The sequence below is a fragment of the Acomys minous genome, assembly GCF_964271855.1.
Source record: "Acomys minous genome assembly, chromosome: 8".
Lineage (NCBI taxonomy): Eukaryota > Metazoa > Chordata > Mammalia > Rodentia > Muridae > Acomys > Acomys minous.
The window spans coordinates 78,071,566-78,098,994 of record NC_140489.1 but is presented as its reverse complement, the minus strand read 5'-3'; the positions used below and the strand labels follow the sequence as shown (position 1 = coordinate 78,098,994).

Genomic DNA, 27,429 nt, shown 5'->3' with positions numbered 1-27,429 from the left:
CTGAACAAAAAAACAATAGTGTAGGCATTAGGATCAACAATTAGTAAATGGGACCTCATGAAACTAAAAGGCTTCTCTAAGACGAAGAATACTGTCAATAGAACAAAGCAGTCACCTACAGAATGTAAAATTATTTTTACCAACTCCACATCTAATAGAGGATTACTATCCAAAATGTATAAAGAATTAAAGAAATTAGATGTCAAAAAGATAAGCTAAAAACTGGAGTATCGATCTAAACATAATTCTCAATAGAAAGATCTCAAAAAGACTTCTCTAGTTAAAGAAATGTTCAATATCCTAAGACATCAAAGAAATGCAAATCAAAATTACAACAGATTCCATCTTACACCTGTCAAAATGGCTAAGATTAATAGCACCAGTGACATCTCATGCTAGCAATGTTGGGCAGGCAAGGGAACATTCCTGTATTCCTGGTGGGAGTGCAAACTTGAACAGCCACTATGGAAATCAATATGGTGGTTCCTCAAAAAGTTGGGTGTCCATCTACCTCAAGACCCAGCAATACCAGTCTTGGGGATATACCCAAAAATGTTCCATCCTACCCCTAGGACACTTGCTCAACTACGTTCACTATGGCTTTATTCATAAGACACAGAATCATCTGGAAACAACCTAGATATCCCTCAACTGTAGAATGAGTAAACAAAACATGGTGGATTTACACAATGGAGTATGACTCTGTTGTTAAAAAATAACATCATGAAATTTCCAGGCAAATGGATGGAACTAGGAAAAAAAAATCATCTTGCCTGAGGTAACTTAGATTCAGAAAGCCAAAAAATGGCATACATTCACTTATAACTAGATATCAGCTGATAAGTAAAGAATAATCAAGCTACATCCCACTGGCCCAGAGAGGTTAGGTAAAGAAGAGGGCACTATGGGGGGGGGACATGTGGACATCCCTGGGAATAGGAACTATTTTGTGGATGGACTGGGAGTGCATGGGGCAGGAGTGGGGGGATCAGGTGAAAGGGAGAAATGACGAGACAGAGTGCAGGAGACAGTTGGAATTGGGAGTAATGGGGGTGTGGAAACCTAGCAGTGGAAACTTCCAGGAACCTCTGAGAGTGACCTCAGTGCGGACTCCTAGTAATGTGGGATACCGAGTCTGAACTGGCTATTTTTTTGTAGCCAGGCAGGGCTTCCCATGGTGGGACTAGGTTGCATTTGATTGAGTTGTTGGCCAAGGGTGTCCCATGTCCCGTGGAGACCCCTAAATAATCCAGGATGGTACCAGGACAGAAGGTTACTCTGAAAACTGGCACCATGGCCCCATTGCTGAGGATAACATCCTCACAGCTCACTGGACATAGAGAGGTTAAACTGGTGCCTGCATGGAGCACTCACCCTTAAGTTCTAGTCTTTTGGGCACAAGAAGGTACTCTGCAAGCTATAGAAAGAGAAACCTGGACAGCAACCCAGCCACAAAACCCTCAAGCTACAATCAGCCCTGCCTTCCAGATGTACTGGAGCAACGCTGGCTCACAATATGTGGGAATGGCCAAGTATGTTTGGTTTAACTTGAGGCCCAAGACAAGAGAGGGAGCCCATGCCCTACACTTCCTGGATGGCCAGGAACTGGAGACTGGATAGTCCAGAGACCTAGGGTAGAATCAAACATGACTAGAAAAAAAAATCAATGAAATGATTCCTAATGATACTCTGCTGTACTTATAGCTGCCTTGTTCAGTCAGCAGCAGCAGCAGCAGATGTGAGCAGGTGCAGACACACACAGCCAGACATTATGCAGTGAGGGTCGGGGTGGGAGTCCAAATTGGAAGTCTTCACTGGAGCTATCCCATAGGAGACTGGGAAACCCTGAGGAAAAAGGGAGGAAAGCTTGTGGGAATCAAAGGGGATGGAGGGCACTAGGAGAACATTGCCCAGTGAATCAACACAGCAGGGCTCTAAGGGGCTCACAGAGACTCAAGCATAGGGCCTGTGTGGGTCTGTAACAGGTCCTCTGCATCTATGTTAATTGCTGTAAGCTTGTGAGGCTCCTACCAGTGGGAGCTCCTAGCTGGTGTATCTCTGACTATTTACCTGCTCTTGGGACTCTTCCTCCTAATTTGTTGCCTCCTAATTTGTCTACCGTCAATGTGAAGGTGTTTTCCCTATCTTATTATATGTTGTATTTTCCTGTTAACTTCCATCTCTTGAAAGCCTGCTCTTTTCAGAAGGGAATCTGAACGGGAGTGTATCTCGAGGAGATAGAAGGTGCGGAGGAGCTGGGAGAAGTGGAGGGAGGGGAACCTGGAGTCCGGATGTATTGTGTAAGATCTATTAGCATAAACAGAAAGTGATCAAAGAAAGGGCCATCTCTGCCAACAACTGTGTTCCACAAAGTCTCTAAAGGGCCTTTCTCAGAGCAGACACTCAGGCTCTGCTTGGATCCCTGATGATCTATGGCAGACTTCATGGCAGTGTACCTCTGCCCAAGGAGAAAGTCAGTGCAGGCTGAGGAGGCAGAGAAATGGTTACACAGATATACAATTCTCCAAGTCCTAAAGTTCCTGATATCTTCCTAGAGCTTCCATTTCTTTCCAAAAGTTACCTGATATGAACTTCTGACCTTCAAATGTTCATACCTATGAACACACAGACTTACATATCACACACACTCACACACACACACACACACACACACACACACACAGAGAGAGAGAGAGAGAGAGAGAGAGAGAGAGAGAGAGAGAGAGAGAGAGAGAGATCATCATCATCATCTTATTTATTAAGGCTACACTACTGTATTTCTGTCTTAATTCTCTGAATGGTACCTCTATAAATATATCAACCCTTATGAGACTATTGTTACTTAATTATTTCAAGGCTTTCTCCAGGATTTTTCAAGCACAGTGAGGAAAACCAGCAGAGACAAGCAGTGCTTCCAATCTTCTTCCCCCACGCTTACCTATGATGTACAGAGCAGATTACAACAGCCTGAGTCACATACCACACGTGTTTCACATTGCATTTATTCAAATAAAAAGACAATCACAAAATTAGAAATAATTGTGTGGTTGAAGTATAACGGAGATGTGTCTATGCACCGCGTTATTTCCATAGTATTCGCCAGAACAACTCGGCTCATGTAGGTAGGCTCAGATCGTCTTCTCTGTTTACAATTTTCTTGCAGGTACATGTCATGCACTGAGCGTATCCTCCATCCCATTTTTTTCAGTACTCTCCCTTTCCTTCCCTTCCTCGTGCATTCATCCTCTTTGATCTTCTAGACAAAGTCATTTCTCCTTTCATTTGAGATGTAAACACATGGTTTTTTTTTGTGAAGTCAAATTATTTCTAAGTTCTGTAAACTGCCTGCTTATCCATAGCTAAAACACCCGTTCACGGCACTGAACACAAAGGCTGTCCTACATAGCTCTGACAGAGATTTTCCCTGAAATACAACCTCAGCTTCAACTTACTGCCATAGTTCTAGGCATTTAGTACCAACTGTAACTATAAATAGAATTCTCAAGCAGCAAGTCCAGGCTAATTCATAATTTATCTCCCACTCTTTCCATTCTCCTAGACTTCTCCAGCCTGAAAGAAATAACTTCCTGCAATGCAATTTTGGGTTAGGAGTAGTCACGAAGCAGTCTGCAGTGTCCACAGCTGGGCTGAGATGGGGAGATACAGCTGTGCACTCCCATCTCTAGAACACAATAGACGCCAATCCTGAACTGCCCTCCGCTCTCCTGGTCTCACTTGCTAACTTGACTTTCGATAAAACCCGTCACCAGGGAACTGTCCAACATGACTTGGCAAAGACAAACTTTTACACTGTAAGGAAGGAGGATTGGAGGAGCATTTTTAAAAAGAACAAAGATGGTTTTAAAAGAAAAACAATCTCTGGTCTGTGTGCCCACCATCTGATTAAAGTTTGGGAAGTATTGATTCTGCTCATTTACATCTAACTATAATTTGATATACTACAGATTGAAATTAAACAGTATAGATATCTGGAATTAAGCTGAAAATCCATCAAATTTTCCAAGTGAAGATGATTGGCATTCAACTTCATTTGTTGTTTATTTTCTATTTTAGAGATTTCTAACCTAACAGGAGAAATTGAGGCTTTATAGTAAGCAAACTGCAGCCTACATGGCTGAGCAGACAATGCAAGCACATCATTCTCATTAGGGTGTGATATTATTCCAGTGGTTTATTAAAATATTCAAGAGCATCATTTTTAAATTAAATTGTTGGCATGTGTAATAATTTTCTACCTAACACATCATACATTATAAAGGCATTTGCATATATTAAAATCAAAATAGCCTAACGTTCTCCATCCGTGAGCCTGGCCAACTGACACCTGACTCCCAGGCTGCAGGGCTTCACTAAATGTTGAACAAGGGGAAATGAAGCTCATGTTTGGACCTGAGCCTCGGTAATTCAGAGTGTCAGATCCTAAATCTCCTGACAGGGAAACGTCACACTCCAAAACCACTTTCTCAGAGACTCTGCATTAATGGCTTCTTTTCAGATTGTTTGCCACATAGCTCCAATTTTGTTATCCCTGAGTAAGTGTGAGTATAAATGGGTCAGAAAAACAGAGGACGCTGGGTAAGTTATCCACGGATGCCTGCAAGTTCCCACTTGACTGTAATGCTAGCCTGTTTTTCATATAAATATCAATCACCAATTTTGAATAAATGGGTCCAGAAGTAAGAACATGCTTAATAGATGTATGAGTGGCAGAAAATTCTGGTGGTGAAGAATTATATTCTTTGTAAAATTAAACAGATAATCCCTAGAATTGCCTTCCAAGAACTGGACAAAGAAACAGAAACCTACACATTTAAGAAAACACATGCCTAACATTTACGATTCTAACCCTTCATGGATTATTTAAAAAAAAAAAACAGATCTGAAAAGCTTTAATGGCTGTAGGGAATAAAGCACAAAACCATTTTTCTCCTTTCGAAATACTCTATCAAAGTCCCTAATCAACCCATTAAACGGTTAGCAAATTGCATTTTTGGACCCTTTAAAGAGGTCCACTTTAATCTTTCAAGAGAAGATTGTCTTGGGCAAGATACAAAGATTTCTTGCCACGATTACTGTTCAGATGCTAAAAATAGCTGTATGAGAAAATTGACATCAGCAGCTTCCTGTCACACATCTGACCTAATTCAACAATCTCATCTCAGTCAACCCAGGCTGAAGACTCATTTCCAGGGCTGTTAAGCTTCTCCTAAGAATATGAGACCACACAGAGTACCTACGGCTTTGAGCACAATTTGCGTCTAAAATAATCAGGTCTGCAACATATTAGAAACTATGTAATGTCTGCTAAGAGAAAGCATGTTGGATAAATTTTAGAAAAATCCATGCAGTGAAATATTACATGGCTATGAAGAGGACCTCTGAGAAACACAAGAAGAAGGAAAGGTAAAAGAAAGGCACAAAAATTAGCTGTAATGCATTAATATTTGCATATATATTCACACACACAGGAAGTGCTGCATTCTGGAAGACCTATGAGAATGAAGAAAGGTCAACTGATTCTAAGAAGAGGAGAGTAACAGACAAGGCAAAGGGCTGAAGACCTAGGAGACTTGTGTCACAACTCTACTGTCTTTGAGTTTCATATCTGTATACCTAATACGTATTTTCAAGTCAAAGAAATAAATGTTGGTGTTGTTATTCATGTGCAGTTATGCTTGCTGTCCTTCACACTAATGAATATCCAAGGAGGAAAGAATATACCAGAAGGTCTACAGTATTTCCCATCCTCCCCATACCCACATTACAAAAATGGAGTCTTACAGCTGGGCACAAAGCTTTTCCACAGCTGTCAATTGAATTGTTTCAAGTAAATTTTCCATGGCAGTGCCAAGTATGCACTTTGAGGGCAAATGTCATTTCCCTTCTGAAGCCTCCTCCATTGGCCCCTTTTCAAAAACCTTCTCTGAACAAACACATGTTCTAAGTAAAAGACACGAAAGCCTTCACTTACCAGGAAACTGCGACAGAGGGGAGGACATCCTAGTGGGACTCTAGATGAGAGAACCATGGGAGAAAGGCAAAGTAGAAGGACCCAGAGGGTCCTAGAAGCCTACAAGTAGAACATTATGATAGGCAGATTTGGGCTCAGGGGTCCTGCTCAAACTAAGGCACCAGCCAAGGACAATACAGGCGGTAAACCTTAAACCCCTACCCAGATCTAGCCAATGGACAGAACACTCCCCACAGTAGAGTGGAGAGTGGGATATTACTTTCTCACATACTCTGGTGCCTCACCTTTGACCATGTCCCCTGGAGGGGGAGACCTGGTGGCACTCAGAGGAAGGACAGCAGGTTACCAAGAAGAGACTTGATACCCTATGAGCATATAGAGGGGGAGGTAATCCCCCTCAGTCACAGTCATAGGGGAGGGGAGTAAGGGGAAAATGGGAGGGAGGGAAGAATGGGAGGATACAAGGGATGGGATAACCATTGGGATGTAACAAGAATAAATTAATAAAGGAGGAAAAAAAAAGACTGAACTTGTGTAACCTACAATGAAACAGCAGTGCCAAGGCCAGAGTCTAGCCTACCATCCCCTACTCCATCCCCTGCTCTCTACTCAGCCACAACATCTCCCCAGCACATAGATTAAGAATCCATGAATCTTGTTTGTTTGTTTGTTTAAGTTGTTTACTTTACATTTCAATTGTATACCCTTCTTTTGTGGCCTCCAAGTCTATTCTCCCTCCCTCAGCTCCTCCCTCTAAGTCCTTAGAAAGGGGAACCTCTCCTCCCCTAACATCTGACCTCAGCCTATTGTCTCATCTGGACTGCCTGTAACCGTTCCTCTGTGTCCTGGCAAGGCCACCTCACCAGGGGGAAGTAAGTGATCAACAAGAGGGCAGCAGAGTCAATGTCAGAGGGAACCCCTATTCCCCATATTATGGGACCCACGGAGAAACTGTGCTGCCTATCAACTACCTCCAAGCAGGGGATCTAGATCCTCACCATGTATAGTCCTAGGTTGGTGCATCAGTCTCTGCAGCAACCCTCCCCTCTGCCACCTGGATTTCTTGGCTCCATTGGTCACCTTGTGAGGAATAGCCTTGAGATCATTTGCACAAGAGACAACTTCCTGAACAGAATGCCAACAGCTCAAGCTCTAAGATCAACAATTAAAAAATTGGACCTCATGAAACTGAAAATCTTCTGTAAGGCAAAGGACACAGTCAACAGAACAAAATGACAGCCCACAGACTGGGAAAATATCTTTATCAACCCTACGTCTGACAGAGGACTAATATCCAAAATATATAAAGAACTCAAGAAATTGAGCACCACCAAGCCAAATAAGCCAATTAAAAAGTGGGATACAGAACTAAACAGAGAGTTCTCAACAAAGGAATATCAAATGGCCGAGAAACACTTAAAGAAACGCTCACTGTCCCTCATCATTAGGGAAATGCAAATCAAAAAGACTCTGAGATTCCATCTTACACCTATAAGAATGGCTAAGATCAAAAACTCAAGTGACAGCACATGCTAGGGAGGATGTGGAGAAAGGGGAACACTACTTCAGTGCTGGTGGGAGTCCATGAATCTTGATAGTACTGGGATCTAAAGGTTTTGAACCAGCAAGACAGACTACACAATTACAAGTAAATGCCATGGAAGCCTGAGGTCATGCCACCTGTCCATGAGCAGCGGGATCATTCTGCAGGTTGCAATCAGAAACCATCTGCTAAATCCTGCATGGTCTTTTTTAATGGAAGGAAACATTTTAAAAATTGAAAAGAAATAGATAAGAAAATATAAATTATAAGACACCAAAAGTGTGTTTGTGACTTTTCTCCCCACTCATATTTAATACATATTCAAGGGAAGAATATATCATTTTCAATAAAGATCACATTAAAAATAATAGTTAGGTTGTCTGTGAGGATAAAATATACTAATTCAGTGTAAAATTAACTATACTTAATATACTGCCTGGCAATAAGCATAGCCCTGGAACATTAAGTGCATAATTCCGGTTATAATAACATTAATCGATTGGTGTCTTTGTTTCCATCATGTCTCTCCAGAACTGAGAAGTAAATGAACAAAATCAATATGTAATTAATGTAAAAAATGTGATACTAAAATGCAGATCTTATTAAAGTTCACTTATGATACAAAAGTACCTGCAGGTATAATTGTCAGCATTTTACTTAAAAAGTTTCTTTAAAATACCAGAAAGAGATAAATATAGTAGAATTATATAACATAGTTAGGCAGAAGACACTAAGGCTTGGTGCCCTCCACAGTATGAAAGATGATTCAAAATCAGTCAGTCAGTCTGTCTGTCTGTCTGTCTGTCTGTCTGTCGATCTATCTATCTATCTATCTATCTATCTATCTATCTATCTATCTATCATCTACCTATCTTCCTCCTTCTCCCTCTCCCTCCCTTCCCATGTGTCATGTGCTGGGTGTGTATAGGGGACTTACACAAGTTAATAAAGACCCCTGAGAAAATGTCAACTTCCCTTTCCTCTGATTCCACTTTGCAAGATCCCTGTTTGATTTCCAAGTTCTCTGTCTGGCCTGAAGGAAATGCTATCACTCTGAGGGCTTGCTGTGCCTATGAGACAATAAAAACTTAATCCTGAATATATGTTTCTCACTTTTAGGGCTGGCCTAGTGTAATTAGCAAAGCAAAGCTACCATTCATGGTCCAATCTTCATGAAGCTGTTGCTGACACATGGGCTAACTATTATTTTGGTGACTATACTCAATGTCAAGTCACTACATGACTACAATATTGGAATGCATCCTGGCATAAGACTTCTGGGATATCTTATATCCTCCTCCCAAAGAAGACCCATCCATGTAGTCTTATGAAAGCCTGCTTCAAAAGTGTCAGGTAAACCAGCATCAAGTCTCCTGTAATTGAACCTGCCTAGAAACCACATGCAGCAATGGCTTCTGAGTCCCCATTCTCGGAAGAAGGTGGGTTTGGTATATGCAAAGTTTCTCAGTGGCCAAGAGAGCTAAAATAGCTTGCTAAAACAATGTGCTTTGGTTTCACTCGTGCCTGATTCACAAGGCCTAGAAGACACACTTCAACAAGCTCCCAGGAACATTTGTGTTGGCACTGCTGGTCTAGAGTAGACGCCACCTGTAGAGCTCCACTCGTCAATCCTAGCAGCACGTCTGTTGAACAAACAGATAAGAACTGCCTTGTTTTATTGTTGCTTCTGTTGCTATTCCTTCATAATTAATTGTAATATCTAAATCTATTAAAACTCATTCTAAAATACCTAGACATTGAAACAGTTGGATCCAAGCCTTGTCCTCAAAGGAGTCCTAAGTTCTGTTGGCGTTGCCACATCACTAGCCTTGCCGCAGGACCTTTGGAGGCTTGTGAAGTGTCATTGCAGCAGATCCATCTAGAACTTCTTTAGGCTCTGTTTGCTTACAGAACAATAAGTGTTCCCTGTTTGGAAATAGTGCCCAAATGTTCCCTCTTGCTTAAACCACATGAATGCTTAACATACGCAGCACACATATTGTAATCTCTGACTGAATGGAGGCCTTGCTTTCTCTCAGGGAGAATGCAAGGATGTTATTTCCGGGAACAGTGAGAATACCTTTACCAATTTTTTTTCCCTAAGTTGCAAAATACTGCAATAAAGTACTGCTCAAGTCAGACTGAAACAATTTTCCCATCTGTCAAAATATTTTAAATAGCATCAAGCTGGTATTACTTTGTCAAAACACTTCATCAGAGACAGTATCTAAATTTAAATAAGCAGTTCCTCGAACTATGTAAGTAAGGTGAACGAACTGCCACCAAGGCCGTGCAGTTTTGTGGATAACCTGCAAGGTCTCATTAAAAATACCTAGAAAGAAATGGTTGTTAAGCCAAGAATAAGCATATGCCTGGCAAAGAAGAGTAAGTCCTGAAGAAAAGGCTAAACATTCCATTGTTCTTGAACTGACGCACTTCAATTCTTCCCAAATGCGGTACAACATTCCAGCCTTATGAACATTCTGGTCGGTTTTGGTAAACTTTCAAGTATAAAGGAAAAGGGAGGAGGGATGATTAATAAAGAGATCCTGGGGTCATAACAGGACCTGCAGAGGCAGAGTTATTGGCACTTCCTCACTGGCCATGTGATGGTGTGTGTTTTCCTGAAGCTGCTGGGTCTGTTTTCTACATGTGTTCAGAGAGCTGAAGTCGGCCTTATATAGTCAGCCTGAAGAGAAGACATCAACAAGACACAAGACGAGTCCTGCTTCTGGCTCCATGCTCATCCAAGAGTGCTCACACTAACCACCAGAATCTGAGTTAATGCACATCATACTGAGGGAAGTTAATGACTTTCAACTGATACACGCATTATCACACATATAATGTACACATAATAAGTATGTAAGAATACATACACTTTCAGTTTTTATATTCTCTACATCTTTTGCTATGAATCTGTCATAGGGTTAGCAGGATATCTTTTGGGGGGGGCATAACTAACAAACCTCCACTACGTACCCTGTTACCAATCATCTACAGAAGATATCAGCTTTCTTCAGTTTTTAAGACCATTACATCCTAACACCTCCCAGCACCTCCAGAGGGACCCAGGGCGTGGAACAGTCCTAAACCTGGGTCAGCACAGCTCTCTTACTTCATCATAGGAATTTCTTTGTGCAAAGGACAATCGTTAATGCAAAACCACTGAAGTGGTCAAAGTGTGGTAAACAGTGAGTTACTGCAGAGAGCTCAGACACAAATGGATTGTAGAAGGGCAGAAATATTCTGTGAGACAGAAGTCAGGGTAGACCAAAAAGAGACAATGTTCCTGGACAAGACAGGAATGCTGTACTCATGAGCTCACAACAACTGTTTGCCTGAAGAGCATCAAGCTGGTCAGCATCCTCACGTGGACCAGGATTGAGTTCCTGAGCCCTTTCCCCTAGCTGAGGTATAGTGGATAACTGCTAGCTTCTCCACCAGAAGCAAGAGTTAGTTTTCTCTAAGGTATGGCTCGTGGCACATGGAGCACATTTCAGTGAACTGTCCCATAACCAGGAGTGTATGGACAGCACAGACTGGGTAACTTATATAAGAGGGATAAAGAAGTTTCTGAGTTGCATAGGAAGTGAATCTGGAAGAGTTTGAGGATGTGACTAGGACAAAAAGACACTATATGAAATTCTCAAGGAATTAATGAAAATATTTATATATATAATGTGTATTTTTAATCAAATATCCTGTATGTTGAACAAGTCAATATTCAGTTTAGGAGGAAGTATGGTATTTAGAACAAATACCTTAAAGTTTATGCAATTACAAATTAGAGTTCAAATTTAACTTTGCTGTTGTCTAAATGTATGCAGTCTCTGTCTGTGTGTGCACATGTGTGTGCCTACACTAATACAGAGAGGCCTGATGTCAGTAGTACTGCCTTCCTTTATCACTGTCAACATTAGCGTTTGAGGTACAGCCTCTTATTAAATCTGGAATCTTTGATCTCCCATGTCCACTTGAGATGACATTTCCTGATAGGATTCAGGATCATCTTTTGCTTACATGCTCATCTTGCAGGCCATCCCCAAACAGCCCTTTTGTGTTGTCCTTTTCTGTCCTGGTTTTCTTGAATTCCATGACTTATCTTTATAAACTCACATTTTATAAGGCTGGTGTTTGTGCATTTGTTTTTATTTTAATGTTATCATTATTCTTCCATTTCTACCCTTGAGTACTATTTTCCAACAGGAAGATCACACACCTCCTCAACCCAGCCACTGTGTAGATCTAGGCCAATGCACAAGCAACATTATTACTCAATAAACAGCTACTGAGTAAGAAAATAATATTTGGAATTAGGTCTACATTAAAAAGACAACATTTTTCCAAATGAGAAATTGAGACAGTTTGCTACCTGAATAGTCACCAAAAACTCTCTATAACGTTGGAGCATTTTCTTCAGCCTTCTGGCCCAATATATCTGACAGACATATTTGTGAGGCAGGAACTATTAAGGACTTGCTTAACCTAGGCAGAGTTTGGCCATCGACTCCGCCTGCATCCAAGCTTGCCCTTTTTAAGGCAGAATTCTGTTTGTGGTAGAAATGAGGACACTTTTCCCAGTGGCTTGTTGATCACATTGGAAGCCATCTCCATAAGGAGGTTCTTTGACGCTTCTCATCCTCTTTGAGGTAGGCTGGGTGTTATCAGGGGTTAACCTGTCTCATTGCCAGTGAATCTCTCAGGTATTCAAGTTTATTCCTTCTCAAGTCTCTGGTGGAGTTAAAGACCAGATAGCTTAGTTGTTTATGGGTTAAGATGTTTTTAGGTCTAAATAGATGTTTTAAGTTGATAATAACAAGATGTGATGGAAGATTGATTTACATTCAGAATTTTAGACCTACCAAGATAGGAAAGATGTTTTCTCTAAGGCTGTCAAATACAAATAGCCAGAACACTAAGAATGTAACATTTATATAATTCCTGATTGTATCATGGTTCTTCTTGCCATAGGTAGTCTATTGTATATATGTGTAATAATATAAATGTATACATAAAAAATAAAAAATGTTTAATTAATAAAAAACTTAAAAAGACAACATTTTTAGTGCCTTCTTGACTCTCAACTAATTCTGAAAGAGCAACTTCTGGAACAGCTTCTATCAAAACTGGAATCCCACATTTAAATTTCCTGGCCTTTCACCCTTTCTCACTCTGAGGACTCAAAAAAGTGACAGGAAATCTAAGCTCCCTTTTGTCAGCAGGGGTTCTGGTCTGCATCCCTCAACTTGAGAGCCAGTTGAGTTCTAGACATTTGAAAGACAGAAATTTCAGCCCTGGTCTTGTGAAGAACACAAAAAGAAGTATTTCTAAGACCAGTAAATTACCATGTAAATGACAGTGACACAAATATAAAAGCACACATTCTTAAATATAACTTTAAGCAAATTGCTTTAATGTGTTTTTAAATTCCAAGGAGTTTAAGCATTTCAACAATATCACAAATATTTGTTAGAGGCTTTATTCATCCAATTAAAGAATCCACTCTATCTCACTGATATAGTTTAATTAGAATGTAAAGTTTGACAAGCCAAGTATACACAGATTATTTTCTAACACCAGAGTCAAACTTCATTTTTACGTCCTGTTTCTTTTGTAGCTTTATAGGTTTGTTTAAACAAGTGAAAAACTGTTTCTTTCAGGAAAAAAAATGTTAAACTTAGAACTCAGTGGGTAAAGCACTTGCTCTGCAAGTAGGAGGACCTGAGTTCAAATCCCCATCACTCACCCAGAAGGCAGGCATGGCCATCTGATTTCACACAGAAGCTATTGCTCTCCAGCTTTCAAGCAGCGTTTGTACTGTACTGAGGTGCTTGGGTTTCTGTGGACCCTGCTAGAGCACTATCACTGGTCTCCCACCCCGACCCCCAGTGCATCCTGTCACACCTTAGCTCTAATACACACCCAGTTAGGATGAATGAAGAACTCAGAACTGAAATGGCATTTATGGAAAGTCTCACATTTCCCAGGCACTGCTCTAAAGTTACTCATCTTAGGAGTGAGAGCAGCAGGTTACTGGGCAGAACATAAAACCTGGGTCTGTCATGACTAACTCCAGACCTTTGCGGAAGTGGCTTATAGTAATTATCCCTGAGCATATACATCAATAAAATCCTGATCATTTCAACTTACTACTTGGTTGTGAGCATTGAATGACAGTATATAAACATAACTCAGCAAGCCCATGCCATATCATAAACTCATAACTGCCAGGCTCTTTAACAATCTTATAAAAAGACCATGCAACAAGCAAGGGCACACAGACATATAGATTCAAATATAACCCCCTAATCACTAATGATGGGGAGATCTCGGGTCAAAAAAATTCTATGGTGCCCTATATCAGTTGGAGTTTAGGTTAAATGGCCAATAACATCTGGCCAGATAACACAGTATTGCAGACTGGCAGATCATTCACCAGCCAAGGTTCTCTGAAATTCACTGGTCTAGCACACTACTGTTACTCTGCGGTTAAAGAAACATTGACACCATCTGGGGTTCCAGCAAATAATGGAGGGAAGAAAAACAGCAGTCAATAGAGTATTACGGCACAGGTGCAGAGGTGACACGCCACCTCCAAGATCAGCTTCAGGGCTACACTTACAGACCCCTAAAGCAGAAGTGCCTACTTAGCTAGCCATATGCTAATCTACAACTCCATTTCCATACGGTGATCACAGGCAGATTTAGTATGCATGTAACAACTCTACTGTGGACTTCAACCCATGCTTTATGGTATAAAATGCAAGGTTTTATTCTATAGCCACCCTTTTGTCATCTCAAAATGATAGCTCCTGCCAGGTAAGCTGGCCATCCCACTGTGGTCATCCCACACACACAATCATTACATTAGCTAAAGTTGTTAGTCCACCTGTGAGAAACTACCAATCCTTTAGTGGCTACCTTATGCTACTCTGCATCCAGCAAAATCCCACCCTTTAAGAAAGAACAATGATGGTGCATGCCTGTAGTCCCCGCACTCAGGGAGGCAGAAGCAGGCGGATCTCCGTGAGTTCGAGGCCAGCCTGGTCTACAAAGTAAGTGCAAGACAGCCAAGGCTACACAGAAACAAAAATAAACCATCTCAAAACAAACAAACAAACAAAACAAAAACAAATAAATAAGAGGGGCAGAGGGAGGGGGAGGAAAGAAGGACCGAGGAATGATTAAGTAATAACAATATAGATAATATTATATAAAAATAATTATTAGAATTTCCTGACCAAAGAATAGTAGAAAGCACTATCATAATAATCATAATCTAGAGTCCCTCCATTTTATTTTTTTGACAAAGTTATGTATAGAGCTACATGTGCCAAGATAGCCCCACTGGAACAATGGTTAGAGAACCACGCATGTGAGGCACATTACAAGTGGCAATCTGGTTCATAAAATCAGCATCCTGACTAGACATCAGTCAGTGAGTATTAAAATAATGCAGACAAGTTCTACCCACACCTCAGGCTCTGAAATGCTTACATACCCACTGAAGGGGATCAAGAACTGATAATGAAGACTGTGCTAACACTGGAGAACTTTAAACTTTAGAAAGCTCCTGTTGTCACTCCAAAAACAACAAAGCTATCTCCAATTAATGTCCATTTACAAAGAAGAAATTGGTTCTCTCCAAGGGAGTATCACTGGGTACACAAACCACTCTTAATGGCCGGCCCCATGTTCAGCACTAGATGGCCAACACAAAGTGAACTCAGTAGTGATTTGGAATGGATTTTGTCTCAGAATGCTTTAAGGTCTTTCTATTTTTAACCATAGAGGGCTTTTGTTTATGCATTATGGTCTCTGATTTTGTGTTTTTATAGGCTACTTTTTGTGTGTGATGTATGTGTCTCTGTTTCTGTATGTGCTTCTTGTGCTTTTTCTTTGGCTTATTAATTTCTTTCCTGTTCTTTGTTCCTTTTAAACCCATTCTAGTCTTTTTATTTTATTTGTTAGACCCCATTCATTTTCCAGTGAAGTGGGGAAGTGTGAATTTAGATGGGTGGGGAAATATGGATGATCTAAGAAGAGCTGGGGAGGGGAAGCCATGATTATAATATGTTGTTAGAAGAAAAAATCTATTTTATTTAAAAGAAAACAAAAAGTACAGCAAAGTCTCTGACACAATTTGGGTGAGCCCACTACCCTGTCAGATGCAAACACGCAGAGACGGCCAAGCTCAGTGATATACTCAAGACTCATTCTCTTACTACTGAATCTGGTGGTAGTAGGAGGAGAATAGAAAAACACAAATGTGGGGATACTTGAGCATCTGAGAAGATCTAATGAACAAGGCATTTTCTATTGCACCCTTCACTCACCCTCACTAGTAACCATGGTGTCTGCTGGGCAAGGGGGAGAAGGTGATGCTTCCCAGTAAAGGGCACAAAAGACTGTGTACTACTCTGATCTGTCAACATATTTATTGTGCATTTATGTTAATTCATACATTCTACTAAGTTGAAATCAAACTTTTAGTCTCTATTTCTGCATTTAAATACTCACAGAGCAATATGAAAATATTAAGCTATTTGCTTTACCAGTGGGTTACTAAAAAAAACCCAAAACTTAAATGAGTCTATGGAATAAAATAAAGAAGGAAAAATTTGTACATGTGTATATCTATGTACAAATAGGTATATGTATGTGTGTATATATATATATATATATATATATACACACACACACACACACACACACACATATATGGTGTTATCTAAGATATCTTTTTCTATAAATACTTTAAAATTAGTTTTTAAAAGACAACTTTAGAGACCCACATCTCAGAACAACTAATCCTCAACAAAATTGTCAAGATACTTTGGAGTAATTTTACAAAACCGATAATAATATGAAATTTACTTTTTGAATAAATTTGTGAAACCAGTAATAATGTGAAACCCCATCTTTCACATACAGGTTCACATAAGCTTTCTCCATAATAACTCCAAACTGGTGACAACCCAAAACCTGTTAATAGATTCATTGATAAGCAAGGTGTGGAAACTGTACGGGCAGTCTTAAAACAAGTATGCTAAAGAGAAGCCAGACCCTCCCTACAGATACACAATATAATATGCTATTTATACTTAGCAAATTTTCCAGAAAATATAAACTAATTTATAGCAAAAAAAAATAGGTAAGTGACTCTGTAGAGATAGCTCAGAAGTTAAGAGCATTTGCTGTGCAAGGTAAGGATGGGCGACTGAATCCCCACCCCCACTAAGAGGCTGGGCATCTTCCAGCACAGGCCTGTAACCCTAGTGAGCTGACCTTACACACACACACACACACACACACACACACACACACACACCTTTAGTTTAAGTAACACAACTGATTGTTTTATAATAGAAGGCGAGTTCAACTACCATGTTTAAATAAATACTTTCTACTTAATATGGAAGCCACTGAGGAATGCTGCTTGCTGGCTTGCTCCCCATGACTAGTTCAGCTTGCTTTCTTATATTCCTGCCCAGGGATTGTACTGCCTGCTGGCATGCCCTCCCACATCAGGAACATGCCCAAGGGCCAATCTGTGGGAAGCAGCTCCTCCTCGGTGAAGCTTCCCTCTTCTCTGGTGACTTTAGTTTGTGTCAATTTGATGAAAACTAATTGGCATATCCGTTCTCCAGGAAAAGGATTAAGGTGATTATGATTAAATGCTATTTGAAAGTTGTTTTATTAGAACATTTCAGGGTGGTATAGCTCTCCTTCAAAAACTAGAATCCATGTTATCAAGTTTTGCAAGCGATGTTGTATAACCTGCAAAATAACTTGTTTGTAGAAGACCTTCGCAATGATTTCATATATGAAATTACTGTAATCTTCCAAGGTATGTGGGGCAGCTCTTTTCTAGCAAGCACAGACAAAGGCTTTCTCTACTTGTAGTATAAAGAATATAAGAAATTTGTGTAGCGATCAAGAGCTTTAATTTCACATTTGTTAATACATTTACTTTTATTTACATAAGGAAACATTCTCAGAGTGAAAACTAAATTGGTTTATCAATAACTCGGAATGCAGATCACTGGCACAGTGCTTGCTTAGTGTGCATGTGGCCCTGGGTTCTTTCTACAGTACTAAAGATAAGTAAATATAGATTTGCTCTTATAGCATGCCTGAATCTTACTATAAAATAACTGCTATATGCCCACATTACATACAGTTTTACAGTGTGTTTTTTTCTGTTTACAGAGAATATTTAATTTATTAACATAATAAGTGGTACACACCTCACTTTTAAACTAGCCTTCCATTCCCTGTATTTCTTCTTCAAGGTGGTAATTCAAGGGCAACCCTATATTTATAGCTTCAGAAAAGTGAACTGGTTAAAGGTGGCTCTCAGCCTTCACACTCTTTAGGTGTGTGTGTGTGTGTGTGTGTGTGTGTGTGTGTGTGTGTGTGTGTAGGCAGCTGTAGGTAGAGAAAGACATGAGTTCTGGGGAGATAATGTCTGAGTTAGCAGAAACTTACTACTGTCTTGAGGCTTCGCATGTTGGTGCAACAGAGAGAAGGGAGCAGAACAGGGATTTACATTGGGCCTAGAATACGCATGTCAGCAGCCTCCACAGAGAGAAACCGCTGCTGGGTGGCCGGTGGAAGGGTTGGGCCATCCTTTGTGCAGCTTGGATCCTCCTAGCAAAGCACCACATGGACGCAAAGCAAGTGGAAGTTCTGGGAAGTCAGCCTCACCAGTTGTGAGTGCTACCATTAAACACTGAATTAGAACTGAAATCAAGTTGGTTAGCAGGAGGATACACTTTGGTTTGCAGGAGGATACACTTTGGTTAGCAGGAGGATACACTTTGGTTAGCAGGAGGATACACTTTGTCCCTGAAATGTGATGGGCCCATTATGCTTCTTGATGACATTAATTGCCTCTCTGCTCTACTACCCAAAGGCGCTTACAACACCGAGGGAATGTGTTACATTTGGGATCATCAGAACATGTCTAAGTAGGTCAAAATCTGAAGCAAAAAAAAAAAAAAAGGCTTCAAATGCTAAAAAGGGAGGGGGAAAACAGAGGGAAAAAACTTCTCAGAGAGCTATACTGCCAAGGTGCTAATCACTTTTAAAAACAAATTTTTAAAAAAAAATTCCTCTTGCATAAATATTAATGCAGTACTTAAAAATGCAGAGTCACACACCTGAGGCTGGTCTCCCTTTGCTGTGCCTCAACTCAGTTTCAATCACAGACTATTAATTACACAGATATCTTTACTCATTCGGAAACTCTAGAAAAGCTGTCTCCAAAAATGTCTGAAATCTAACTTACTAGAGTCTATCAAAGAGTCTATCCAGATCCTAATTGGAAATATAAAATATTTTTGTCTGATTTGTAGAAAAAATTTAGTTGTATTTACAATATTTTAATATCACACTTTCAGCTAAATATCTTGCTTTTCTCATTTTTGTGTGTGACTTCATTTAGGGTACTTAACACAAGAGTCAATGGTAAGATGTGCCAGAGGATGCCCTGTATAGCACTGTGGTCACATAAACACTGTATTAAGGATATAATTGAGCACAAATATTAACCTCATTAAAAGTAAAAAATTACTTTAAGAAAAACACAGGTGATGGTTTGAATAAAAATGCCCCCACGGCCTCACAAAGAGTAGCAGTATTCATTGCAGCCTTGTTGGAAGAAGTGCGTCACTGGGGGTGGGATTTCAGGTCTCAGATGCTCAAGCCAGGCCCAGTGCCTCACTGTCTCTTCCTGCTGCCTGCTGATCTGGACGTAGAACTCTCAGCTCCCTCTCCAGCACCGTGTCTGCTTGCCTGCCACCATGCTTCCCACCATGATGACAATGGACTAAACCTCTGCACCGTAAGCTGGTCCCAATTCAGTATTTCCTTATGATTTTCCATGGCCATAACGTTTGTTCACAGCAATAGATAATCCTAAGACACAATGAAATAAGTTGATATGATGAATATGAATCTAACATTTCTAAAACTGTTTATGGGTTTGAGTAAGAACCGCAGAAGTATTTGTGGAAATAATACCACCCAGTTTTACTGACACCTGCCATAGTACCTGAGTAATCCACCAGGAAGCCCCGTTCAGACAATGAGGTACCCAGCGAAATTGCCATCTGGGAGTGAATACATTAGGACCAATAATAGCACATTGTGAATTATTGCTAATAATAAAAATGGCACATTTGCATTAGTAACTAGTGGGACAGTAGAAACAGAAACAAGAGAACAGAGCTCTAAATAGGGTGAGAGAGAGGAGCACAGTGCAGCCCTCACCAGCAGATGCCATCAGGTAGGACTGAGGCTCATGAGATCAACTGGGGGTGCTCAAAAGAGGAAAGTTTTTTTAAGTAAGTTTATATATCAATCTACATCAACTCTTTATCTCATTGATAGGAAGATTTAAAACCAAGAACAAGAACTGATCAGACCTGGAAACAGATTACTCTCATGCAGTGGTTTTACCCAGCACTTGTGTGACTTACAGGTTTGTTTGGCTTTTAAAAGAATTAAATTTCTTGAGGTCTTATCAATATTCCAGTTCAACATGAATTTTAGGATACTATGAGGATGTGGATTTGCAAAGACAATTGCTCAATCCCTGCCTTGGAGATGAGCATCAAGGAACATTTTTTTTTATAATTATGCAATTATATGGATGGGTTACATCAAGAATTTTAAAATGAAATGAGAAAATTCTTTGTTAGGAAATGAAAAGTCTTTCTACATTTTAAGGAAATGAATCTAATATATTTTAAAATTATTTTTAATACAAATACTTCCCTAGTATTCACTAACGCATAGGAACTAACTACACATAACACATGAAGTTCCAGTGTAGGAGCCACGGAGTGAAGCACTGTCCTCGATACATAACAAGTTAGATAAATTCTGTTGAAAATTAGTTCTAGAGAGATATTTTATGTTTACACATTGTTTTCAGTTAACTTATTTCTAGAAAGAAGGATCAAAGAAGAAAACCAAATTAAAAGAACACTTTCTAGGACCAAGAGATGGCTGTCAATGTGTCTGCTTTCCAGACACAAGGACTTGAGTTCAATCCCCAGACTATATTTTTTAAAATACTTGACATGTTGCCTCATGTTCAGGGAGGTGAAGTGGGCAGACCCCTACGGCTCACAAGCAGGCCAGTGTAACTTACTTGGTAAGCGCAAAGTCGCTTAGAAACCATGTCTTAAAATAAAAGTGGGCAGCTCTAAGCAATAACACCTCAGGCATCCTGTGGCTTCCACAACTCTGCATATGCATGCAAGCTTGCACAGGCAGGTGCACACATACAGAAGGGGAGAGAAGAGAGAGTGAGGCAGAGAAACAGACATAGAGATCACTTTACACTATGAAAACCTGTTGGCAGATTATGGAAAACTCAGGAAGATCTCCTACTCCTGTACATAAAACTTCTGAGAAAGATCTACTACCACCACCAAGACCATATACTGGCTCTACGTGGATATGTGTCATACTCTGTATTTGGAATTCTCAGCCCTGGAATTGCAGGCATTAGAGGCCAAATATTTTGATGGAGTAGGAAGCTGCCATCCATGTTGTAGAACACTCAGCAGCATCTCTGGCCTTCACTAGCAGATACCAGCAGCATACCTGTTTCCGATTTTGTGGAAATCAAAAAATAGCCCCAGCCACACTGTCAAATGTGTCCCATGGGACACAACTGAACAAGATTGTATCTGGTAGCCTTGACATTTGGAAATACACATACAAAGAAAGTGCTGGCTACAAGCATTTTCTACTTTGGGAAAATAAATCTAGGACAACATAAGTAGTTTACTTTTGTTTCCTTGAATATTATTCACTTATATAAAAACAGAAATAAGAGCATAAATATAATGCCACTTAAGGAAATCTGTACGACTTATTCCTGTATTCACATCTTCATGCAGTTATTCATCAAAAAAGTTTTAGTTTGTCAAAACAATGTAATTTTAAAGGACTAGCATGTTCTACTTATTTTTTCATGCCAAGAAGATTCTTCTGATCAATCACTTTATAGTTTTTGAATGTATATTAGTTCTTTATGCAAAGTAGGTAACCACCTCCGGTCTTGACCATGCTTCCTCTTAGCTCCCCCGGAAGCCATAGCTCTCTGGATCTCACTTTTATCTAGCCATTATTTATCCTGACTCCACAGCTCCCCTGACTACTCATCTGCTAAGTTTTGGGAGTTTCCAGAGTTGCGCTTGGTGCCATCAGCATTTCTTTCAATATTTCATTTCCCTGAGTGATCATCTCTCTGATTTCACATACCATGTCAGTATCTGTGTCCCATTGAAAACTTCAGAAGCATCTCATTTGACTGTGTCAGCCTGCTCTGATTTTTGTCATCTCTGTGCATATGTTTCCCTTTGCCATTTGCTCATATGAGGTCATAACTGACACTTCTCACTCACTTTCATGGGTAGTTCTTTATCATATCCTACATGTATTACAAAACATTTTTGGTCTGCTCACTGCCACTGATTGATGCTGTCCTCAGTCCAGACTATGGTTATTTCTGAGCTAGACAATAGATTCCTAATTCATTTCTGAACATCAACTGTTAATACCTCATTAGTCTATTATCTCCCCTAATTCATTTAAAATATTACTAAGCTCAATCTGAGTGTGCAAACTTTTTAATACTTTCTAGGTGTACATGGACAATTTGCAACTACCAACACTACCCACTAGGCTTTTCAGAATCCAGACTTTGCCATGACCTGCAAATCACTTCCCCTTTTATGCATCCAACTGCACTGATCTTTTATTATATTTCTTGTTATATTTTCACAAAGCATTTCGTTTATGAACAACAGTGACACAAAAAAAATGGACAAGTATTTTTAAATTGGGATCTAAAAACAAGACTTTGGAACACGAGATCCCTAGGCCTTAGTAATCCAGTGCACTACCAAGCCTTTCAATAATTACACAATAAAATAGGCACTTATAAGCTAAATGACACTTCTGTCTCTAAACACAGAAGGCAAAGGATCTTTCAGCCCTGGAGCTGGTTTACACATTGTGAACAACAATGTTCTTCTGAGATAAAGACACCGTCGATGGAAAAGTAAGAAGAAACAATGCAGAGATGAAAGAGCACTTTCAGAAGGTAGTTTGCAGTTGGCAGAACTAGAGAGATTCTACTGACTCAGAGTCCTAAGAGATGCTCAAACTCCTGCTCTGCACCTCTGTCCCACTTCTTCTTCAGTCTCTATTGTTCTCCCTTCTTCTCCCTCTCCCCCGTCTCCCTTGCACGTTCTCCCTTTCTTCCCTCCATCTCTGCCTCCCCGTCAAAGCTGTTTTCTCTGTAAATGATAATAATAATAATAAGAAGAAGAAGAAGAAGAAGAAGAAGAAGAAGGAGAAGAACAAGAACAAGAACAAGAACAAGAAGTAGAAGAAGTAGAAGAAGGTTTCAAAATCTTTCCCAGAAATCACATAAACAAACCTTGTCTGAGTTATTCAAGTAGACACCAGTTCTTTGGACAATGACCAAAAAATATGAAAAACTGAAAGAGTGTAGATTATATTAGATTGCCAGATAAAAAGTTAAGATACTTTTGCATTTTCAGCTCCTATTCCAAGACAATTGTCCCTTTCAGTAAATAAAAAATATAATGAAAGCATCATTACTCTGTTGGAGGGAAAAACTCCCCAAAGTTGTGAAATTAACCTCTCTCTTCATTCACACATTCAGTGCTACTTTTGTCTTTGCACAGTAATCTAAAAGAAACCCAGTGAAAGTCAATGCCAGGTTTCTAAAATGTCTGACTGCACTTGTCCTGGTTCTCCTCAGCACCTTCCCCAGGACCAAGACAGCTCCTATTTTTGCAGTGCGTCAGTGTTTATCATTTGTTTTACAACAACGCTGCGTGTTCCAAAAGACTAACTTAGATGAATTGTACCCACCCTCTCCGCACAGACTCAAAGGAGACAAACACCACAAAACACAATCTACCACTGAGGCATGGCTAATATACTAAAAGAGCACTTCCTTTTTACCTTCTTTGCTCAATATTTTTTCATTACAGTGCTGCCTGTGCCCCACCAAGCTCAGTATTTGTCAGAGTTTATGACACATTTCCAGACTATAATCAGACATTATAAGCCTTCACTCTTGAGAAGAAGAAAAAAAAACCACTGCCAGGAGAAAAGTCTTTTCCAGGCACCTTGTGCTAAAAGATTACTGGTATCTTTCTTATTCAGGAAGACTAAGACCAGAACCTCGTATGCATTTTCAGTGTGCATACTTGAAACAACCTATTTTTTAATAGGCAAATATTCTAAGTTGTGAAATCAGAAAGACATGGAAAAATTCTGCTATGTCTTACTAATCACAAGCAGGTTGCTTCATCCCTCTGTGCCTCAGTTCTTTGTCTATAAAGACATTAACAATGAGTATCATAGAGAGACACTGGAGGGATTAAACCAGAAAATTACACAGTGCAAATGCCAAACCATATCCTAATTGCCCAATACATGCCTGTAATACAAAGAAGGAAGGGCACAGAAAAGACCTTCACCTCTCAATGTGTTATCAGCCTCAGGATTGCAACTCTGTCATTACAAATGAAAAGATTTATTTTGTCAGCTTACAATTCCAGAAGAAAACCTAGGCAGCCCAGAGATACTTCCTCAGAGACAAGAAAAATAAAGCTAAGATAGAGGCAGGCCCTTAGGTAAAGGAGGGCTGCTGGTTCCCAGCCATATCACCCCTCACAGGGATCAGAAGGCCCAGAAAGGGGTCACTGCCCTCTGCTCTGCTATTCCTGGCTCTGCGAGCTTTGACAAATGTCTACAACCGGCCTTCCTCTCAGAGAAGACAAACAAGGCAAGTTCTGACTGTCCATTTTCAGATGCAACTGGAAGGACAGCTAGAAGAAGGAGTTGACAAGAATAAGACATTTTGAGGGGCCCAGGACAAGACCTCTCAATGGAAATTTTGCTCATATTCCCTCTATCAAATAACTATAGGGTTTTTTTTAAAAGTTTAAAACAGTGAAGTATGCAAAAGCAGACCAAACCCTACCTTGCTGAAATAACTGCAGGTAACAGGCTGTGAGACCACTACTGGGTTTTGTTGTTTGGTTTAGTTTGGTTTGTTTTTGATTTTGGGTTTGTTTGGTTTTTTTTTTTAGCAATAATCCCTGGCTGTTTGTCCTACTCCCTGGAGAGACTGGCCTTGTCTTCATTTAAGGTATGAAACTCACGCATGAAAAGTTAAGAAAGCTCTCAAAAAATTCTATATATAAAGAAGCCAAAATTTTGCCTGAAATGAGTTTGATCCCAGAACATGCCATTTGATGTCCCCTCCTCCACTCTTTCACTACCTGAGAAAGCCACCCTCAGACCCTCAAAGCCCTGCTTTCCACCAGTCATCATTCCGTCTTCTGTCCTAAGACTCCACAGCAAACAGTGAATTAGTATGACCATTTAGGGAATTTAAGGGCTCTCTAATTTAACATTTACAAGGGACATATTGCAAAGAACAATAATGCAACAAGACCAAAGTGGGTTCACTCTGCCGTGGTACACATATGAAACGACACAGGAGGCTGGGGAATAGGTGCCTCTCGAGCCATGTGCCAGTCACTCTATATTCATGTGTGAATTTTTACATGATCAAAAAGCTAAAAGCAGTAGGATATTTCAACCTTGTAAGAAGGGAACTGAAGACCTTAAGCTGCTTCGGGTCTGAGATTTATCAGGCTCTGCAGACAGTGCCCGCGATGGCAAGACTGGGAGTCCAGATCTGATAAACACAGGACCTTCCCAAGGGAAGCATCCACTAACTCTAGAACAGTCTCCAAATCTGGAACAGTAAAGAAAACTTTACCCAGAGCTGAATTTTCACTCACTCATTTGTTTCACCACTAATGAGAATCCCCTTTGCTTCCCTCATTACAGGTTTATCTTCCCACAGCTTATAAATTATTACAGAATATTTGCAAAGGAAAACGTAGAGATGCCCAGCACGACACTCTTCTCACAGCTCATTTAAAACCTTGAAAGAAACTCACCCGTTGTGTGGTGCATTCCCTCTTTGACAAAGTGTGCTGTGGTTTCGAAAACGAGCCCAGTCCTTCTGAACTTTTCTGTATCCGTTATAATATTAAAGAGCCACAAGGAAGGGAAGTGGTTAGTCAACTTGCTAATTTTATCAGTCCCCCACCCCCACCCCAAGCTAAACAGTACCTGATGCTACAGACAAGAAATCTGTGTTCCAGCCGGTTTCCCTGCCACAGCACAACCAGGAGGCAGAGGGAGGCACTGTGTCTGGTTTGTAGCGCAAGACACTCAATGAACAAGCATCTTATTACTATTAATAAGAAGCCTAATAGATGCCAGAAGCCAGTGATTCAACAAAATGAAGAGGAGAAACAGAATGCCTCTCAGCTCTTACTCCAGCAAACTCACTATGGGTGGGAAGGGGGTGGTTTGAATGCAATCAAAGGACGTGTGGGACGTGGCTGGTGTTTCATTTGTTGATAAATTATTCTGCACTGGAATGGGGCCAGTTTACCGGATATAGAAACTTCCACAACTTGGGGCCCTGGCTCAGACCACTCTTCCTCTGGAGCTTAGTAATTAAGAGACAGGACAAAGTAGAAAATGTGTGCCTCTGGATAAGGGAGAATTAAAAGCTCTCCGGAGGAGCAACTACGAATATATCCTAGAAGGAAAACTCTACAAGGAATGAGGAGAAAATACAGACCCAGAGACAGATTTTAATGAAATAAAACGCTTTTGATGTTTCTACCCAACTCTGAAAGGCTGCAACAAATATAAAACACTGTCACCCCAGAACCCTAGATCAGGCAATTTCCTGAGCTACTTAAATGGCTGGTATTTGAACTAAATCTGAAGTGCTCACTTTGAAGTGCATTTCCCACCATATCTAAGGATTATGGAATTAGAAAAAGAGAATGCCTGAAAACCAAAAATCATCCTGAAGGCTCATTAACCCTTGCTGTAGACTGACTGAAAATGCATCCCCTCAAAGAAATTCTGACAGAGTATAATCATGTGACGTGACAATATTAAAGAAAAAAGGGTAAATGTTGTACACTGGTGCGGGCTGAGGAGAGAAGGCCCGGCCGCACCCTTCCCTGACTGCTATTCCCCAGATCAGCATCACTAACCAAAGGAACAAGTTGGGAAACAAACAGTGTGGAGCTGATCACGATTCCTTTCCACTACCATAAGCCCATTTTCTACTTCGATTTAAGGACTTGTGCTCCCTAAGGAGAATGGAAGCAACTCCCTACTCTGGAATCCTCACTTACTGACCCCCCTGCCACCCCGGGATCTCTTCTACTGAAAAACAGCAGATATAAGTAGAACATTATGATAGGCAGATTTGGGCCCAGGGGTCCCGCTCAAACTAAGGCACCAGCCAAGGACAATACAGGCGGTAAACCTTAAACCCTTACCCAGATCTAGACAATGGACAGAACACTCTCCACAGTAGAGTGGAGAGTGGGATATGACTTTCTCACATACTCTGGTGCCTCACCTTTGACCATGTCCCCTGGACGGGGAGACCTGGTGGCACTCAGAGGAAGGACAGCAGGTTACCAAGAAAAGACTTGATACCCTATGAGCATATACAGGGGGAGGTAATCCCCCTTAGGAACAGTCATAGGGGAGGGGAATAAGGGGAAATTGGGAGGGAGGGAAGAATGGGAGGATACAAGGGATGGGATAACCATTGAGATGTAACAAGAATAAATTAATAAAGGAGAAAAAAATGTAAAAAAATAATAATAATTCTAAGCACCCCATGCCCCTTCTATACTTGGCAGAGGTTAGGGTGGGAAGACATCCCAGGAGCGCCACAGGCCAGGGGCCACAACCCTGTGTTTCCCATTCC

The 27,429-nt window shown here is 40.4% G+C and overlaps 1 protein-coding gene across 22 annotated transcripts in view; it reads right to left on the bottom strand.

The window, feature by feature from the left end:
• Positions 1 to 27,429, bottom strand: part of HDAC9 (histone deacetylase 9) — an 861,568-nt gene that overhangs the window by 640,588 nt on the left and 193,551 nt on the right. Inside the window, exons 1-2 of one of the 22 annotated variants that reach the window (XM_084791709.1) lie at positions 25,752 to 26,071; positions 25,577 to 25,651 (exon numbers count right to left, since the gene is read on the bottom strand). The exons of the other annotated variants lie outside the window; for them this stretch is intronic. Coding sequence (XP_084647835.1) covers positions 25,577 to 25,592 — 16 coding nt within the window. The 5' untranslated portion in view covers positions 25,593 to 25,651; positions 25,752 to 26,071. Of the gene's footprint in view, positions 1 to 25,576; positions 25,652 to 25,751; positions 26,072 to 27,429 lie in introns of those variants that run through there. 22 annotated transcript variants of the gene reach the window in all.